Genomic DNA, 20,155 nt, shown 5'->3' on the forward strand with positions numbered 1-20,155 from the left:
TGTAGCAGCATGATTTATAATCCTTTGGGTATATACCCAGTAATGGGATGGCTGGGTCAAATGGTATTTCTAGTTCTAGATTCTTGAGGAATCGCCACGCTGGTTGAACTAGTTTACAGTCCCACCAACAGTGTAAAAGTGTTCCTATTTCTCCACATCCTCTCCAGTACCTGTTGTTTCCTGGCCATCAGAGAAATGCAAATCAAAACCACAATGAGATACCATCTCACACCAGTTAGAATGGCGATCATTAAAAAGTCCAATGCAGTCTTAACACCAGGAGTTGCAAACTCAAGTCCCTACAAAGGCACATAATATCAATGTTGAGTCAGGTCAGGTGTAGGACCAGAATAGTGGCAAGGAGTGGGTCAAACTGAAGGTACACAACTCACCCAAGGACATTCTCACTCAGGTCCTGCAGGGCTACTGCAGAGGCCATAGAACACCATCCGTCAGCCACAGCTGACCAAGCGGCAACCCTGGACTTCAAACAACAAAAAAAAATGGTCTGACAAATAACGCATAAGTCCTATACTTCTCGGGGGTACTTTGATAAAGAGTTAAAACATGGGGCCAGGCACGGTGGCTCATGCCTGTAATCCCAGCATTTTGGGGGGCCAAGGTGGGTGGATCACAAGGTCAGGAGTTCGAGACCAGCCTGTCCAGCATGGTGAAACCCCATCTCTACTAAAAATACAAAAATTAGCTGGGCGTGGTGGCGGGCGCCTGTAATCCCAGCTACTCAGGAGACTGAGGCAGGAGAATCATTTGAACCCGGGAGGCGGACGTTACAGTGAGCCAAGATCACGCCATTGCACTCCAGCCTGGGTGACAGGGTGAGACTCCGTCTCAAAAAAAAAAAAAATTGAAAACATGAATATATAGAAATGCTGAGAATAAATGAGAAGCAGGGCAAGTGGAATTATAAGTCGGCCTATACATTTCAGCCTATACAGCGTTCTCTCTCCTGCTTCTACCTGAGACCCATTCTTCAGGGATGTTTGTGGTCTCACCTCTTCCAATGAAGCCTCTCCAACCACATCACTCTCTGCCTTCTCTGACAGCCCATTGTACTCAATACTGTAACTCGGTATTAAATAATTAGGCAATGATGCAAAGCTATGGGTTTGCTGTATTTTATCTCCAGGACTAGATCATAAATACTGTGAAAGCAGCTTCCTACCTTTGCATCCTCCTCCAAATCCTAGCAAAGGACCTAACAGGTACTCAGCTAGAACTGCTGGAATAAGTGCCCAGCACCAACTCCCCTTCACAAACCAACCTTGCCCTCCTCCTCTCCTGGCCCTGCCCTTGCCCTAGGCTTCTTTCATCCCATCCCCAGAGGTCCTCTCAAATTTAAGGCTAACTACTCCCTAACTGGCCAAATTATCAATAACTCTCCAGGCTGTTTCTCAAAGATATGTACAGAACACTCTGAAGATACCTGATGGGAAAAGGCAGCTTTTTTATTGAGACAGAGTCTCACTCAGTGACCCAGGCTGGAGTGCCGTGGCATGTTCACAGCTCACTGCAGCATCACCCTCCTAAGCCCAAGCAATCCTCTTCCCTCAGCCTCCCAAGTAGCTGGGATCACAGGCAAATGCCATCATGCCCCAATAATTTTTGTTTGTTTGTTTTTGTTTTGTTATTGAGACAGTCTCGCTCCGTCACCCAGGTTGGAGTGCAGTGGCATGATCTCGGCTCACTGCAAGCTCTGCCTCCTGGTTCAAGCGATTCTCCTGCACCAGCCTCCCAAGTAGCTGGGATTACGGGCCCCTACCACAATGTATGGATAATTTTTTTTTTTTTTTTTTTTTTAGTAGAGACAGGGTTTCACCATGTTGGTCAGGCTGGTCTCGAACTCCTGACCTCAAGTGATCCACCCAACTCAGCCTCCCAAGGTGCTGAGGTTACAGGCGTGAGCCACCGCACCTGGCCAAGATGCTGAAGTATCTAATGAGATGATACAGAAAGAAAAAAAGAGGAGAGAGCTAAGGAATATAGAAGCCACTATAGAAGGTATAGGGAACACCAAAGAATAGCAATTATTATTTAAAAAAAAAAAAGAATAGCAAATTATTTTTTATTATTTTCATTTTTAAAATGAGACAGGGTCTTACTATGTTGCCCAGGCTGGTCTCCTGGACTCAAGCCATTCTCCTGCCTCAGCCTTCCAAACTGCTGGGCTTATAGGCGTGAGCCACTGCGCCCAGCCAAGAATAGCAATTTTTAGCCGCAGAGTTTTTCTTTTAAACAGGTAACTGAAAGGCTAGCCTAAGTACTGGTTTTCCTAAGGACAAATGATATAAATCTGGCATGAGTGCAACAGCTGGGTTGAATTCACAGAGGATGCCAACTCCCAGTAAATGGGAAATTAGGATCCAGTACAGCGTAAGGTTCTTACTGTTTCAACCCAAGTGACCTGGTTCACTTCTCTGAAAGTTCTTCAGAGAAATGGGGGCATTTGTAAGTATCTCAAGGCTTGGTGTGAAACAATCTGCAGCCTGATTTGCCACAGTACATATGCCATCATTCCCTGCCCTAGACAAATGAACTGTTGGCTTATGTTGTCCAAGGTAACAGGTAACCACTTATGACATAAGAAAGAGACTCCAGGCAAGCCAGCCTTCAGATGCTGGCCACTGACACTCTTGCATATGAGGTAAGAACAAGCATCTCACTCGTTCACAAGTCACAGCCTGACTAATGAATCAGACCTTGACAAGTTTCAGGAGGCTTTACAAGAATCAAGAGTGTGGGAAAATAACAGTAACTGTTAAAAAAAAAAAAAAAAAATCCAACGTCAGCATGTTTTAGATGCAAGAGTAGGGAGAAACTCCTCCTTTAGAATCTAATCAGCTTTTCCTTTTTTTTTTTTTTTTGAGACAGAGTCTCGCTCTATCACCCAGGCTGGGTGCAGTGGCATGATCTTGGCTCACTGCAATCTCCGTCTCCCAAGTAGCTGGGACTACAGGTGCGTGCCACCATGCCCAGCTGATTTTTTGTATTTTTAATAGAGACAGGGTTTCACCATGTTGGCCAGGCTGGTCTCAAACTCCTGACCTCAAGTGATCCACCTGCCTCAGCCTGCAAAAATGTTGGGATTACAGGCGTGAGCCACTGCGCCCGGCCCTGATTTTTCTTTACATACCACCTGATCCATATACTTATTAGCAGGTTCAAAAATTCCAAACCTCACATCATTCCACAGTTTCTTGGGTTCTCCTCCTCCTGAGATCCCAAAGCTAGAAGAGAAAGGCAGGGAAGGGCCCACCTACCCCAAGAAAGCTTGGGAAAGCATTTGAGGCAAGTCTGGAAAAGGTTGCCTGGAGACCAGATGATCTTGAACTTTAGTTGCCTTGACAACAGTGTGGCTCTTTCTATTGTATCTATAGGGCTGGCCCCAGTCATCAAGGGCTAGCAATGAATTTCCTGACTCAAAAGGGACACACTTCTGTCATCAGTGACATCACACCCCAACAAAACATAACTTTATAAATACTTCATAAATGCTTCCCGATGTGACAGAATTGGAACGTCAAGAGTTTCTACATTTAGAGCTCAGAGGTTAAAGAAGGTACATAAAGGCTGGGCACAGTGGATCACTCCTGGTAATCCCATCACTTTGGGAGGCCAAGGCAGACGATACCTCAAGCTCAGGAGTTCAAGACCAGCCTGGGCAACAGGCAAAAACCCTGTCTCTACAAAAAATACAAAAATCAGCCAGGTGTGGTGGCGTGTGGCTGTTAGTCCTAGCTACTTGAGAGGCTGCGGTGGGATGATGGCTTGGGCCCAGGAGGCAGAGGTTGCAATGAGTCTAGATGGTGCCTAGGGGACACAGAGCCAGACCCTGTCTTAAAAAAAAAAAAAAATTAAGACAAAATTACATAAAACCTATACAAATTCAACTATGAAATGGTTCTCCCAGTTATTCAGAACTGTAAGTACAGACAACCATAGTTAACTCAATATTCAATTCCAGTATTGAATATTAATTCCTCTATTCGATAGAGACCTGAGCATTTGTTTCCTGTAAGCAGGTTTATCTGCTCAGTGCAGGTATGCGCTGCTTGTAGGTATCTGGGCTGTTGCTATTGTGGACCCTGAGCAAAGGAGTCAAGAAATGGGACATAAGCCAGCTAGAAAAAAAGGGGCCTGGGGCCTGCACAACAGTGTGGCTGAATGACATCAAAAGTGATCCTGTCAGCAGGAGGAATAGAGAAACCACTCCCAGGTATGTATGGGCAAGCCACTAGGGCAGAAAACAGCTGCATAGCTCTCTCTCTGTTTCTCTCTCACACACACACATATGTGCATGCATGTGTGCACACCAAAAACTGTTCTTCTCATTCATCACATTTCCAAATCCACATTTCCCGGTCAATAATAAACACAAAAAGTAGTACTTTGACTTCCTTTGAATCCAACAGAGTACTGCATCAGTCAGGTGGAACTTCAAAAATAAGATAGGGCTAACAACATTTTTTTTTTTTGAGACAGAGTCTTGCTCTGTCACCCAGGCTAGAGTGTAGTGGCACAATCTGAGCTCACTGCAACCTCCGTCTCCGGGGTTCAAGGGATTCTCCTGATTCAGCCTCCCGGGTAGCTGGGATTACAGGCACACACCATCACGGCTGGCTAATTGTTGTATTTTTCATAGAGATGGGGTTTTGCCGTGTTGGCCAGGCTGGTCTCGAACTCGTGACCTCAGGTGATCTGCCTGCTTCGGCCTCTCAAAGTGCTGGGATTACAGGCGTGAGCCACTGCACCTGGCCTAATAACTTTTTTTTTAAATATACTAATGGCATTTAAAATAGGCATTTCGGGCCTGGCACAGTGGCTCATACCTGTAATCCCAACATTTTGGGAGGCAGAGGCGGGCGGGTCACCTGAGGTCAGGAGTTCCAGGCCAGCCTGGCCAACATGGTGAAACCCCGTCTCTACTAAAAATACAAAAATTAGCTAGGCGTGGCGGTGTGTGCCCGTAATCCAGGCTACTTGGGAGGCTGAGGCATGAGAATCACTTGAACCTGGGAGTCAGAGGTTTCAGTGAGCCAAGTTTGCATCACTGTACTCCAGCCTGAGTGACAGAGCAAGACTCTGTCTCAAAAAAAAAAAAAAAAAGTGAAAATAAACCAAATCATAGAATAATATAAATGGTATGATCTCATTTATGAAGGATATATATACATACACACACATGCACTTTTACAGCATTTGCAATTTCTTCTTTTTTTTTTTTTTTTGAGACAGTCTTGCTGTGTCGCCCAGGACAGAGTACAATGGCACAATCTCAGCAAACTGCAACCTCCGCCTCCAGGGGTTCAAGCCATTCTGCCTCAGCATCCCAAGTAGCTGGGACTACAGGCACCCGCCACCACACCCAGCTAATTTTGGTATTTTTAATAGAGATGGGGTTTCACTATGTTGGCCAGGCTGCTCTTGAACTCCTGACCTCGTGATCTGCCTGTCTCAGCCTCCCAAAGTGCTGGGATTACAGGCATGAGCCACAGCACCCAGCCAGCATTTGCAATTTCTATAAGCATATATAATAAACTACTAATAATGGTTATCTGCAGAGTTAGAAAAGGACACTAGGCAGGGGAAAAGGATTTAACTTTACTATGATCCCATTTATTCAGGAAGAAAAACATACATTATAACATATATTTATGCATGTGCTTACACAGCAATAAAAATTTCTAGACACTTATGTGAGAAAGTATTAAGAGTTAGCTCTGCAGACTGAGGAGGGGGGAGGTAGGGGAAGGAAAGGGGACTTAAGTCTCATACATTCTGCAGTACTTGAATTGTTTATCATGAATATGCATTGCTTTTATAATTTTTAAAATGACATCTCTGTTTTAATTAAAATAACCAAATACTCAAATATAACTGACAGTATGTATCAGGAACCTTTTTAAATGGTCCCATCCTCTGACCTCTTTAGAAGTGAAATAACTATTGGGAAGGAATACAGCATGAAGTTAAAAGCTCTTGGGGCCTGGTGCAGTGGCTGTGAGAGGCTGGAGTGCAGTGAGGTGTGATCACACCACTGCACTCCAGCCTGGGCAACAGAGCAAGACCCTGTCTCAAAAGAAAAAAAAAGAAAAAGAAAAAAAGAAAGAAAAAATGGGAGATTCAAGAAATCAAACAAATTATTCTGACGTGTCATTTATCTGTTTATACCCACCCCAACTCTTTTATCTCAAAAGGACTCAAAGCTACTAATAAAAAAAAATTAATACAACAGCATAAAACAAAATAAAAACAAGTGGAGAAGAAAAGACAGCCATTTATATTATACACTGCTATGAACTATGAAAACTTTAGAGTCTATTTTAACAATAAAACTCTACTTGGTCAATTTGCCTAAGGCAGACCTTAAAAGTGGCTATTAGAGTGATAACCAGAGAATTAAGCATTTTTAATTTAAAGGATGTTTAAAACAAAAAAGTACAAAACCAATTTTTTCAAAGATTTGGGTAAACTGCAACAACTGCACAATTCTCTAGGGAGAACCCGAATCACAAGCTTAAACAAATTGACTCCTTCCCATAGACAAAAGAATTCAGTCCCATAGCTCAGTACAGCACAGCCCCTATACTTCAGAGAATAGAAAATATCAGATCTCGGTGAAATTTTGAGGATGCCAGTTACCAGGAATCATCAGAATTCCAGCTGAACAGGTTCTTTTTTTTTTTTTTGAGATGGAGTTTCGCTCTTCTTGCCCAGGCTGGAGTGCGGTGGCAAGATCTCAGCTCACTGCAACCTCCGCCTCTCAAATTCAAGCAATTCTCCTGCCTCAGCCTCCTAAGTAGCTGGGATTACAGCCACGCACCACCACGCGCAGCTAATTTCGTATTTTTAGTAGAGACGTGGTTGCTCCATGTTGGTCAGGCTGGTCTCGAACTCCCAACCTCAGGTGATCCATCTGCCTCCCGAAGTGCTGGAATTAAGGGCGTGAGCCACCGCACCTGGCCTTTTTTTTTTTTTTTTTTTTTTTTTTTTTTTGAGAGGGAGTCTAGGTCTGTTGCCTGGGCTAGAGTACAGTGGCGCACTGTACTCGGCCCACTGCAACCTCCACCTCCCAGGTTCAAGTGATTCTCCTGCCTCAGCCTCCCTAGTAGCTGGGATTACAAGAGTCTGCCACCACGCCCAGCTAATTTTTGTATTTTTAGTAGAGACAGTTTTCACCATGTTGGCCAGGCTGGCCTCGAACTCCTAGCCTCACGTGACCTGCCCACCTCCGCCTCTCAAAGTGCTGGGAATGATTACAGGCATGAGCCACCTCACCCGACAGACCAGGTTCATTTTAATCGCAGAAAGCTTGGTGACTCTTACCACCTCGGAAGAATACAGTGTAACTATTTTTCTCAAAGCCAGTAATAAATTGGCCTGAGGTAGGACATCCAAGACTTCTGAGGGGAAAAATCCCTGAGCACTAATTACAGTTTACAGTGCTCAGTGTCCCTGATGGTCTTTTTTTTTTTTTTTTTTTTTTTTTTTTTTTGAGATGGAGTCTCACTCTGTCGCCCAGGCTGGAGTGCAGTGGCGAGATCTCGGCTCACTGCAAGCTCCGCCTCCCGGGTTCACGCCATTCTCCTGCCTCAGCCTCCCAAGTAGCTGGGACTACAGGCGCCCGCTACCACGCCCGGCTAATTTTTTGTATTTTTAGTAGAGACGGGTTTCACCGTGTTAGCCAGGATGGTCTCGATCTCCTGACCTCGTGATCCGCCCGCCTCGGCTTCCCAAAGTGCTGGGATTACAGGCGTGAGCCACCGCGCCCGGCCCCTGATGGTCTTACTTAAACATTAATCTGGGTTAGCTTCCAGAAGAGCAAAGGAGCTGCTATAATCCAGCCTCTGGCCTATTTGCCTTATAATGCACAGTGATCAGATTTACAGCCCTTTGACTGATTCAGCGTCTTTTCAGAATGTTTGCATTAGGCAAGCGTCATCTTCCGTTTTCACTGCCTTTGAGCCACTACAAGGACATTATTAGCCAATACAACTAAGTGTACTTGAACTTCAAATTCTAACTGGAAATGTATGTATTTCATGAATTATTCAAATGTAATCATTTTCAATAGTTTTTCCTTAATATTATTCACAATTAACATTCACTGAACATTTTTACTATATAACAAGTACTTTGTCTCTTAAGTATGCTTTCATTTAATCTCCACCTCTCTTTAAGAGGCCAAATCTCCCTCTTTTTTTTTTTTTTTTGAGACAGCATCTCGCTCTGTCTCCCAGGCTGGAGTGCAGTGGGACAATCTCGGCTCACTGCAACGTCTGCCTCCCGGATTCAAGCAATTCTCCTGCCTCAGCCTCCCAAGTAGCTAGGATTACAGGAGTGCGCCACCATGCCCGGCTAATTTTTTTGTATTTTTAGTAGAAAGGGGGTTTCACCATGTTGGCCAGGCTAGTCTCAAACTCCTGACCTCAAGTGATCCACCCGCCTCGGCCTCCCAAAGTGCTGGAATTACAGGCGTGAGCCACCACGCCTGGCTGTAAATCTCCCTCTTAAAGAAAGAAAAAACAGGACCCAGTCTCAGAACCTTCCATGCGTAATAGTCTCTAGCTAAGGAATAATAGGCGATTTTATTTGTTGAGAGGAAGTACAGGCTTTGTGGTTATGAGAAGGAGCTCTAGCGTAAACTGGCCAGGTGTTAGGCCTGCTGTCACTCACCAACTGTGTATAACCAATTACTACATCTCTTGGTGCCTCCGTTTCCTCATCTGTAAATGAGGATGTTAACAGTACTTAACTCATGGAGTTGGTGTAAGGATTAAGTGAACTAATCCATACAGAGTACTCTGAACTTTGGTATATAACAAATAGTAGTGTTATTGTGTATCTATTTTTGTGTTTTGTTTTGGTAATTTTCTACCTCTGGGGGGAAGTCCCATTCAGGTGCCCCCCCCCCACCCCCACCCCTCTCTTGCAAGAGAGAGAGAGCTGTTCTTTCTCTTTCTTTTGCCTATCAAACCTCTGCTCCTAAACGCCCCCCGAACAAAAAACAATTTCTACCTGTGATACTAGTTTTCCGCTTATAGTGATAACAAAAAGTTTCCTCTATGAATAAATTAATTTAAATAAGAAAAAAACAGTGAGTCAATGTTAAGAAAAGCACAAAGGCTGTCCAGATTAAGTGAGACTCAACATGACACCAACTCACCAGGGGTGAGCCACACCAGCCAGAAATGAGTGCCTGGTTTTTCTCCTAGCTGAGGACCGGGCACTTTTTTTACTATCACATATGACTTCCCCATATTTGCACTCCTGGCAAGATGAAAGCATCTGACAGGTGCGGACTCCATTCATGTGCTTCCGCTTCTTATAACCTCTTTCCACCCAGATTTCCAATCACCAGCACCACAAAAGCTGGCGAACTGACTGTTCTCACCACCCACTGGCACCCCAGTGAGAAGCCCTTGGGGCACAAGCCAACTGACCTTCAGGGCTTTGAAGATGACTCCTGGGTGCCGGGGAGAACGGGTGGTGTTATTCTCTAGTAGCTGCTCCAAAGCACGCCGAAGCCCAGAAAAGTCCGTGGGAGGGTTGTAAGTCCTCGTTCCCTTGTAGTGAATGGAACTAAAGGCTTCAGGGAAACGGCCCAGCTTCCGGAACCGGTCCTGGATGAGCTTCTCTGGCACCTCTGAGGGATGATCTATACAAGCAGAAACACAGGCACATGGGTAGTGAGTGACATTTAAAAAAAAAAAAAAAAAAAGTAGGTCAGGCACGGTGGCCCACACCTGTAACCCCAGCACTTTGGGAGGCCAAGGTGGGCGGATCACCCGAGGTCAGGAGTTCAGCCTGGCCAACATGGTGAAACCCTGTCTCTACTAATAATACAAAAAAATTAGCAGGGCGTGGTGGCGCATGCCTGTAATCCCTACTAGTCCAGAGGCTGAGGCAGGAGAATCGCTTGAACCCAGGAGGCGAAGGTTGCAGTAAGCCAAAATCGCACCATTAAACTATAGCCTGGGAGACAAAAGTGACTCTATCTCAAACAACAACAACAAAAATCTTTCATTATAAAAGTAAGATACGAGGCTGGGTGCGGTGGCTCACACCTGTAATCCCAGCATTATGGGAGGCCGAGGCAGGTGGATCAGGAGGTCAAGAGATGGAGACCATCCTGGCAACATGGTGAAATGCCATCTCTACTAAAAATACTAGCCGAGCGTGGTGGCAGGTGCCTGTAATCCCAGCTATTCAGGAGGCTGAGGCAGGAGAATCACTTGAACCTGGGAAGTGGAGGTTGCAGTGAGCCGAGATCGCGCCACTGCACTCCAGCCTGGCGACAGAGAGAGATTCCATCTCAAAAAAAAAAAAAAAAAAAGTAAGATACGGGAGGGTGCAGTGGTTCACACCTGTAATCCCAGCACTTTGGGAAGCTGAGGCGGGTGGATCACCTGAGGTCGGGAGTTCGAGACCAGCCTGGCCAACGTGGTGAAACCCCATCTCTACTAAAAATACAAAAATTAGTTGGGCCTAGTGGTGCACGCCTGTAATCCCAGCTACTCAGGATGCTGAGGCAGAAGAATTGCTTGAACCTGGGAGGCAGAGGTTGCAGTGAGCTGGGATCGCACCACTGCACTCCAGCCTGGGAGACAGAGTGAGACGCTGTCTCAAAAAAAAAAAAAAAAAAAAAAAAAAAAGTAAGATACTCTGACTCAATGTACATGAAGTACATAAGCAGGCAGAACTGATCTATGCTGTGAGAACTCAGGTTACCCTTTCCTGGTAAAGGACATGAGGAGGGCTTCTATGAGGAGGGCTGGTGTCCTATGGTCTAGCATTGAGTACGCAGGGGCATTCAGGCAGTGAAAACTCATCACATGATACCTTGATATGATATGCACTGTTCGGGATGCACATTATACTTCAAGGAGGAGTCTTTTTTCCCAAAAACCCATTCATTGGAAAAATCTAGATATGCCAAAGCATAAAAGGAAAGAAATTATGTCCTCTGCTCTCACCTACTTCCCGAAAGTAACCACAGCTCAATATTGGCCCTTTCAGACATTTTTCCTACAGACTTAGCAACATATATATGCAACTTGCTCTTTTCTCACTTAATAACATACTGTAAGTACCTGTCCTTGTCACAATACACTCAAAAGCAGGAATACAGTCTTCGATCCTGTGGATATACTTAACTAATCACCTTCCTGATGAACTTTTACAATTCTCTGTACTTTGAAAATTCTGGTCTTTTGTGAGGAAGCTCTGAGCAAACTACCAATGTATAAGGGTATTTGCTTGCCCACACTCTCATCATTTGTCCAGAAACTTGGGCAGCCATAGCACAGATGGATTCAATAAATGTATCGGTGATAAAGGTTGAAAGGACTTTTTAATTTCCTTTTTATTTATTTATTTACTTACCTACTTACTTACTTACTTTTTGAGACGAAGTCTCACTCTGTTGCCCAGTCTGGATGGAGTGCAGTGGTGCAATCTCGGCTCACTGCAACCTCCACCTCCAGGGTTCAAGCGATTCTCCTGCCACAGCCTCCTGAGTAGCTGGGATTACAGGTGCCCACCACCATACACTTGACTAATTGTTGTATTTTTAGTAGAGACAGGGTTTCACCATGTTGGCCAGGCTGGTCTTGAACCCCAAACCTCAGGTGATCCGCCCACCTTGGCCTCCCAAAGAGCTGGGACCAGAGGTATGTACCACTGCAACTGGCTAACTTTTTAATGTTTTTGTAGAGTCAGAGTCTTGCTATTTTGCCCAGGCTGGTCTCAAACTCCTGGGCTCTAGTGATCCTCTCGCCTCAATGTCCCAAAGTGCTGGGACTATAGGCATAAGTCATCGTGCTCAGCCTAAAATACAATAACTTTTCAGGGGCTGGTTACTTCAAAATCCTGAACTGGCAATTAAACCTTCCCCTCACCAACACTGTAAAGATCCAAAGTGGCATAAAAGTATTGATCACAGGAGGCAGCTGAAAGTCAGCATTTCTCACCTCCTCTCCTTATCTTCGAGGCACTTGCTAATTAATCTGCTCCTTCACTGGGGAACATTTACATGTATTATCTTCTATAGGGCATGTGTCATTGGTACCACCAGAATCAACTGGTGCCAGGTCCTTCAGATTCAACCTCCTTTATGGCCTACTCTGTGCACTTCCCTCCTACTGCCACTGCCCTGGCTGAATCCCAACCACTTCTCACTTGAGTGACTTGATATCCTGCTGACTGGTCCCCCTGCCTCAGTCATCCTGCAATAGGCTGCCAGGGAATCTTTTGAAAATATAGATCTGGCCATCTAACTCTCTGCTTAAGATCCTTCATGGACTCCTGCCATACTTGAGAACTGAGTCAAGGCCACCCATGATCTGATCCCTGAGTCTCTCCATCATTCCCTCCCACACAAGCCATGCTTCAAACATGGCAGTCGGGGTGGCAGGGGAGGGGCTGCATTCAGTGGGCAGGGGGAGAATGAAGAGGGGTAACTAGAGGAGGTCAGAGACAAAGGTAGGAGTTAAAGTGATGTCACTACATTTAGGAGTTTGGATTTTGATGTAGTCAAAAGCCACTGACAAGGCTGCAAGCAGAAGTATTACATGATCTGAAGTGTAAATTAAGCTTTTGAAAAGATCACTTTGGATGCTACATGGAGAATGCATTGAAGGGAGTTAGAATGGAATTTTGGAAGTTATTGCAGAACTACTTCTCTTGTCTCTTTTTTCTTTCCTTCTTTTTTTGAGACAGGGTCTCACTATTGCCCAGGCTGGAGTGCAATAACACGATCACAGCTCACTGCAGCCTCAACCTCTCAGGCTCAAGGGATCCTCCTGCCTTGGCCTCCCAAAGTGCTGAGATTACAGGTGTCAGCCACCACACCCAGCCCTACCTGCAGTTCTCTGAACGCAATTTGTTCCTTGAAGCTACTAGGAGTTTGCTCTTCCTAGAGCATCTTCTTCCCCTCCTCCATCTAGCCAAGTCTCTCAGAGCTCAAATGTCGCCTCTTCTTTCCTAGATTCCATAAGGTGTAGTGTCCTTGCTCTGGACTCCCACAGCACCGCACCTGTAGGTACGGAGGTATGCACAGAACACCGTGCGGTCGCCCCAACTAGACTGTGAGCTCTTCAAAGACAGGAAGTGTTTTTTCTGCTCTGTGCCTCAGTGCTCAGCACATGACATATGCACTCAATAAACTTTGATGACTGAATGAACAAGTGAAGATTGCAATTGTTTCAAGAGCCAAATTTACTGCTCCCCTCCTATCTAATCTGTTATTGCACCTTTCCCTCATCCTCCTACCACTCAGGTGACAATCTTGCTTCCTATTTCTCTAAGAAAACAAATAAGAACTTGCACACACACATCCCATGTCCACATCCATCTTCTTATCTGCGACTGTGTCCATATTGTCTACTTTCTTTCCCATTGTTATGGATGAACTGTCCGTGGTCCTAAGGCCGACCCTTCCACTCATGCATCACTCCAACTGTTCCTGCTCTCTTACATCTACATTCTTCCCTCTCTAATGAATCATTCTCATCAGTACATAAATATCTGCAATATGTCACATCTTAGATTTCAAAAAAGAAAAATCCCTTGAAATCCCACATCAGCCTCCAGCTACAATCTCATTGTTCTTCTTTGCTTTACAGAACTCTGTCAAAGAATTGAATAAAGTAATTCTTCTCCTAATCTTATTTTTTTTTTTTAGAGACATAGCCTCACTATGTTGCCCAGGCTGATCTCTAACTCTTGGGCTCAAGGGATTCTCCCACATGAGCCTCCCAGGTAGCTAGAATTACAGGCACTTGCCACTGTACCTGGCTTCCTCCTATTTTCTCTTGATCTCACTCTGATCAAGCTTTTACCCCCCACCATCTCAGGGAACAGGTCTTATCCAGATCACTAAGGACTTATATATTGCCAAAGCCAATTGGCAATTCTCAATCCTTATGCTAGTTGACCTATAAGCAGATTGACATGTTTGATCACTCCATCCTCCTTGAAACACTTTCTATGTCTTCTTTGGACAGAAATCTTTCTGGGCAATCCACTACCAACAAGTTGCTATTGCAGACCAAATAGCTGCCTCCTTGTACCCATAAAGGTTGAGCTGTGACACTGTACCCCATCTCTCACCAGAGCCCAGTAGCTGGGTGTGCACGGTCTCATGGAAGATGATAACTGCAGGGCCCAGTGTGGATAAAGGGACATCCAGGCCACAGCGAGCAGTGGTGGCCTTGAGCTCCTTGGTGAAGTGCTTCAGATAAGCTTCTGAGGCATCCCCAAGGAATTTGAAGAGGTCGTTATGCAGCCGGTCTGCATGAGTTCGATAGATGACGAGGTCTGAGATGGCCAGGACCTTAAGCAGCAGCCGTGTTCTCTGGCTTAGATTCACGGTGGCCCCCAGGAGCCCTTCCGTATCGATCACTGCTACTTTGTGAACTGGGTCATAGGCTGCCCACACTCCCACAGTGCAGGACTCCTGGGTCGGGGAGGTTTTAAAGACTTCACGACCATAAAAGAAAGTGTGGTTGAGAGTATGAGACTTTCCATCACCAGTATTTCCAAAAATGGAAACCACTTTCAGATGCTGATCAGGTTTGCAGTCCAATTTTCTAATGAAGTCTTCTTCATTTGTTACCTGCAAAAAAAAAAAAAAAAAGACTATGAAATACAGAAACTGTAAAAGCACTAGAAACACCTACAAGAAGAAGTGCTTCCCAAGGACAAGGAACTTGATTGAATTGTCAAAGAAAGGAAGTCACAGGATAATAGCTCCCCACCTCCACCCTTAGCAAACAGCTCAAAGGAACCTCTGAAGCTTTAGTCAGGGAAATAACTTAGCGGCCAAAAGAGCTAAAACTATAAAAAGAAAAAGAAAAGAAAAGAAAAGAAAAAAACAAAAAAAAGGAGCTAAAACCGTAAAACTCTTAGAGGAAAACAAAGTAATTAACCTTTGTGACTTTGGATTAGTCTATAGTTCCTTAGATAGGACAACACAAGCACAAGTAACAAAAGAAAAAACAGATAAGGCCAGGTGTGGTGGTTCACGCATGTAACAGTGGCACTTCAGGAGGCTGAGGAGGGAGGATCCCTTGAGCCCAGAAGTTTGAGGCTGCAGTGAGCTATGACAGTGCTACTGCACTCCAGCATGGGCAACAGAATGAGACCCTGCCTCAAAAAAAAAAAAAAGAAAGGGGGGTGGGGCCAAGTGAGGTGACTCAGGAGTCCAAGACCAGCCTGGGCAACATGGTGAAATCCTGTCTCTGCTAAAAATTTTAAAAATATTAAAAATTTTAAAATAATAACTAAATAAAAAGAAAAAATAGATAAATTAGACTTGATCTAGCCAGGAGCAGTGGCTATAATCCCAACACCTTGAGGGACCAAGGCAGGAGAACTGCTTGAGCCTAGGAGTTCAAGTGCAGTCTGGCAACGTAACAAGACCCTGTGTCACTACAAAAAGTAAAAAATGAGGCCGGGTGCGGTGGCTCACACCTGTAATCCCAACACTTTGGGAGGCCAAGGCAGGCAGATCACCTGAGGTCAGGAGTTCAAGACCAGCCTGACCAACATGGACAAACCCCATCTCTACAAAAATACAAAATTAGCTGGGCATGGTGGCACATGCCTGTAATCCCAGCTACTCAGGAGGCTATGGCAGGAGAATCACTTGAACCCGGGAAGCAGAGGTTGCAGTGAGCAGTAATCGCACCATTGCACTCCAGCCTGGGCAACAAGAACGAAACTCCATTTCAAATCAATAAATAAATACATAGCTGAGTGCATGCCTGTAGTCCCAGCTACTGCGGAGGCTGAGGTGGGAAGATGGCTCAAGCCCAGGAGTTGGAGGTTACAGTGAACTGTGATCCAGACTGGATGACAAAGTGAGACCCTGACTCAAAAAAAAAAAAGACAATGAAAAGACAACTTACAGAATGGAAGAAAATATTTGTAGATCAAATATCTGATAAGGAGCCAGGCATGGTGGCATCCATTTGTAATCTCAGACACTCAACAAGGCTGAGGCAAGAGGATCATTTGAGCCCAGGAGTTTACAGCCACCCTGAGAAACACAGTGTCATCCGCCTCATTAAAATAAACAAAGAGGCGGGGCATGGTAGCTCATGTCTGTAATCTCAGCACTTTGGGAGGCCCAGAGGGGCAGATCACGTGAGGCCAGGAGTTCGAGACCAGCCTGGCCAACATGGTGAAACCCCCGTCTCTACTAAAAACACAAAAATTAGCAGAGTGTGGTGGCACATGCCTGTAATCCCAGCTACTCGGGAGGCTGAGGCAGGAGAATTGCTTGAACCCGGGAGGCAGACTGCAGTGAGCCGAGATTGTGCCACTGCACTCCAGTCTGGGTGACAGAACAAGAACCTGTCTCAAAAAATAAAATAAGATAAAATAAAATAAATCTAATAAGACTAGTATTCCAAACATACAAAGAAATCTTACAACTCAACAATGAAGATAAGCAACCCAATTAAAAAGTAAGCAAAGAATTTGAATAGACATTTCTCCATAAAAGATATGCAAGCAACCAATAAGCATCTGAAAAGATGCTCCAAGTCCTGAGTCATTAGAGAAATGCAAAGCAAAACTACAGTGAGCTATCACTTCATATCCACAAGACAACAAACGGCTGGGAGCAGTGGCTCAGGCCTATAATCCCAGTACTTTGGGAGGCAAGAAAGAGAGGATAGCTTGAGGCCAGGAGTTTGAGACCAGCCTGGGCAACACGGTGAGACCTCTGTCTCTATAAAAAAAATTAAAAATTAGCTGGGCATGGTGGTATGCGCCTGTAATCCTAGCTACTCAGGAGGCTGAAGCAAGAGGATCGTTTGAGCTCAGGAGTTCGAGGCTACAGTGAACCATGACTGCACCACTCCACTCCAGGATGGGTGACAGAGAGAAGCTCTGTCTCTAAAGAAAAAAAAAAAGACAACAAGCATTGGCAAGGATGTACAGAATCACAATGTTCATGCACTTCTGGTGGGAACGTAAAATCACATAGCCAGTCCGGAAAACAGCTTGTCCACATCTAGCTATATACCCAAGAGAACTGAAAACACATGTCCACACAAATCTTCTAAGTACATCAATGTTCACAGCAGCATTATTCATAACAGCCAAAAAAGTGAAAACAGCCCAATACCCATCCACTGATAAAATGTGGTATATCCACACACTGAGTTACCACGCAGCCATAAAAAGGAAGGAGCCACTTCCACCCCTTGCTTCAATATGCGTCGGTTATTCTCACCTTTGGGGCATTTCTTACACATGCTCTTACTTTGACCTGACTTGGCAGAAATTCCTATCTATGCCTTGATTGTTTTCTGTCATGACTGTGCCACTTCCTCCTTTCAGTCTTCCTAAACCTTTGCTTCTTAAACTTCAGAGGGGGCTTTGAATGCTACGCAAGACTGCATATTCCTGCTGTTGCAAAATGTTGTTTATTGTATTGAAGTAATATCTACTGACCTAGTACTGGTTGTTTTTTTCTTTTTTTCACTATACTATTTCCCTATTGACTTGTTAGATTGGTCAGAAAATAGATAAACTAGCAAATTTGAAGGGAATCATACATCTGAAAGATTCTATTGGAAATTGTATCCTGAATCATTTCAATTAGCTTTTTAGTGGAGAAAAACTATTACGATAGCAGATTTTCCTAAAATCCACAGTAGTCTTTTATTTAAGTTTCACTTACTTAACCTTAGACTGAAAGAATGAGAAAAGCATGTAAAATACAGTCACATTTCTCTTATTCTAAAGACATTGTCTATGGCCATACCCCACTGAACACACCGGATCTCATCTAAAGATGAGAAATGCTTTTCACGATTATAATTATAGAATTTGTAATATTCTGTATATTTCCAAAGTATTAATAATCCTACCCTCCAAATGTGCTTATAACCTGGACAAGTGAGAGTTCTGTACCTACCTCCCACCCCCAATTATCATATGGAGAGGCTAAATTGCAAATATTTTCCCTAGAGAAATAATACAAATTTCGGCTGGGCGCAGTGGCTCACACCTGTAATCCCAGCACTTTGGGAGGCCGAGATGGGCAGATCATCTGAGGTCGGGAGTTCGAGACCAGCCTGACCAACATGGAGAAACCCCGTCTCTACTAAAAATACAAAATTAGCCAGGCGTGGTGGCACATGCCGGTAATCTCAGCTACTCGGGAGGCTGAGACAGGAGAATCACTTGAACCCAGGAAGCAGAGGTTGCAGTGAGCTGACACACCATTGCACTCCAGCCTGGGCGACAAAGTGAGATTCAGTCTCGAAAAAAAAAGAAAAAGAAAAAGAAAGAATACAAATTTCACTGTTACCTAATAACATTTAGGTAGAAATGCTGGGAAAACATTTTTGTGAAATGAACGTAGCTGGCTATCAAATAATATTTGCTTGACACTACTGGGGTAACAACAACAAAAAAGAATGAAGTGCTGATACATGCTACAACACAGATAACCCTTGAAAACATGGTAAGTGAAAGGAGCCACAATCAAAAGACCACATAGTGTACGACTCCATTTATATGAAACGTCCAGAGCAGGCAGATTCATAGACAGCAAGTAGATTAGTGGTTGCTAGAGGCTAGAGGAAGGAGGGAGGAGGGAGAGACTGCTAAAGCTGGGTTTCTATTTGGAAAGATGAAAATATTCCAGAATTAGATAGTGGTAAGGACTGTACAACTTTATGAACATACTAAAAATACTGAATTATATACTTTAAACTGGTGAATATTATGGTATGTGAATTACATCTCAATACAGTTTTTGGTTTTGGTTTTGTTTTTTTTTGAGACGGAGTTTTTGCTCTGTTGCCCAGGCTGGAGTGCAGTGGCATGATCTTGGCTCACTGCAACCTCCACCTCCTGGGTTTAAGTGATTCTCCCACCTCAAACTCCCGAGTAGCTGGGATTACAGGCATGTGCTGTCATGCCCAGCTAATTTTTGTATTTTTAGTAGCCCAGGGTCAAAGCTCCTAATTCAAAGAGCTTATGGCTACTGCAGCCAAAGGAGTGAGGAAGCTTCACATCAAGTATCTTCCAGCCAACAGAGAATAAAACACGTTGCTTTTTCTTTTTTTTTTTTTTTTTTCTGAGACAGAGTCTAGCTCTGTCGCCCAGGCTGGAGTGCAGTGGCGCAATCTCAGCTCACTGCAAGCTCCACCTCCCAGGTTCACGCCATTCTCCTGCCTCAGCCTCCAGAGTAGCTGGGACTACAGGCGCCCGCCACCACGCCTGGCTAATTTTTTGTATTTTTTAGTAGAGATGGGGTTTCACCGTGTTAGCCAGGATGGTCTTGATCTCCTGACCTCGTGATCCGCCCGCCTCGGCCTCCCAAAGCGCTGGGATTACAGGTGTGACCACCGTGCCCAGCCCTTTTTTTCTTTTCTTTTTTTTTTTTTTTTTTTTGAGACAGGATCTCACTCTGTCACCCAGGCTGGAGTCCAGGGGCACAATCTCAGCTCACTGCAACCTCCGCCTTCTGGATTCAAGCCATTCTCCTGCCTCAGCCTCCAGAGTAGCTGGTACTACAGGCACATGTCACCACACCCAGCTAATTTTTTTTGTACTTTTAGTAGAGATGGGATTTCGCCATGTTTGCCAGGCTGGTCTCAAACTCCTGACTTCAGGTGATCTGCCTCTCCACCTCCCAAAGTGCTGGGATTATAGAGGTGAACACCTTGCTGATTCTCAAGAGTCTGCTGGTTTGATAACAGAGAAATATACAGACCACTCAGTGTGAAAATATGATAAACCTTTGTTTCCTATAATCTCATCAAGATAGTAAACCAAATCCCCGTGCTTTGGGAGGCCAAGACGGGAGGATCGCTTGAGCCCTGGAATTCAAGACTACCTTAAGCAACATAGCAAGACCCCAACTCTACAAAATAAAAAAATTAGCTGGGCGTAGTGGTTCACGCCTATAGTCCTAGCTACTCAGGAGGCTGGGACAGGAGAATCACTTGAGCCCAAGAGGTGGAGGTTGCAGTGGGCCGAGATCGTGCCACTGCACTCCAGCCTGGGCAACAGAGCAAGACTCTAACTGGAAAAAAAAAAAAAGTAAACCACTCATTATTCTATTAATGACATCACTATTGTTTCATTATTAAGAGCCTGAATATTCCTG

At 44.6% G+C, this 20,155-nt stretch overlaps 1 protein-coding gene and 1 long non-coding RNA gene across 6 annotated transcripts in view; one reads left to right on the forward strand and one right to left on the reverse strand.

Annotated features, from left to right (window-relative positions):
* Window positions 1-20,155, reverse strand: part of ZFYVE1 (zinc finger FYVE-type containing 1) — a 57,668-nt gene that overhangs the window by 14,177 nt on the left and 23,336 nt on the right. Inside the window, exons 3-4 of one of the 5 annotated variants that reach the window (XM_522899.8) lie at window positions 14,131-14,635; window positions 9,462-9,676 (exon numbers count right to left, since the gene is read on the reverse strand). In XM_522899.8, coding sequence (XP_522899.3) covers window positions 9,462-9,676; window positions 14,131-14,635 — 720 coding nt within the window. Of the gene's footprint in view, window positions 1-3,194; window positions 3,349-9,461; window positions 9,677-14,118; window positions 14,636-20,155 lie in introns of those variants that run through there. The other 4 variants (XM_063793630.1, XM_016926334.3, XM_016926333.3 and 1 more) reach the window with 4 other exon arrangements.
* On the forward strand, window positions 3,386-13,196 carry LOC107968207 (uncharacterized). The gene is made up of 3 exons (XR_001709234.3): window positions 3,386-3,577; window positions 4,041-4,234; window positions 13,007-13,196. It is a non-coding gene; the product is annotated as an uncharacterized LOC107968207 (long non-coding RNA).

Source organism: Pan troglodytes, chromosome 15, assembly GCF_028858775.2.
Source record: "Pan troglodytes isolate AG18354 chromosome 15, NHGRI_mPanTro3-v2.0_pri, whole genome shotgun sequence".
In the NCBI taxonomy this organism is placed as follows: Eukaryota; Metazoa; Chordata; class Mammalia; order Primates; family Hominidae; genus Pan; species Pan troglodytes.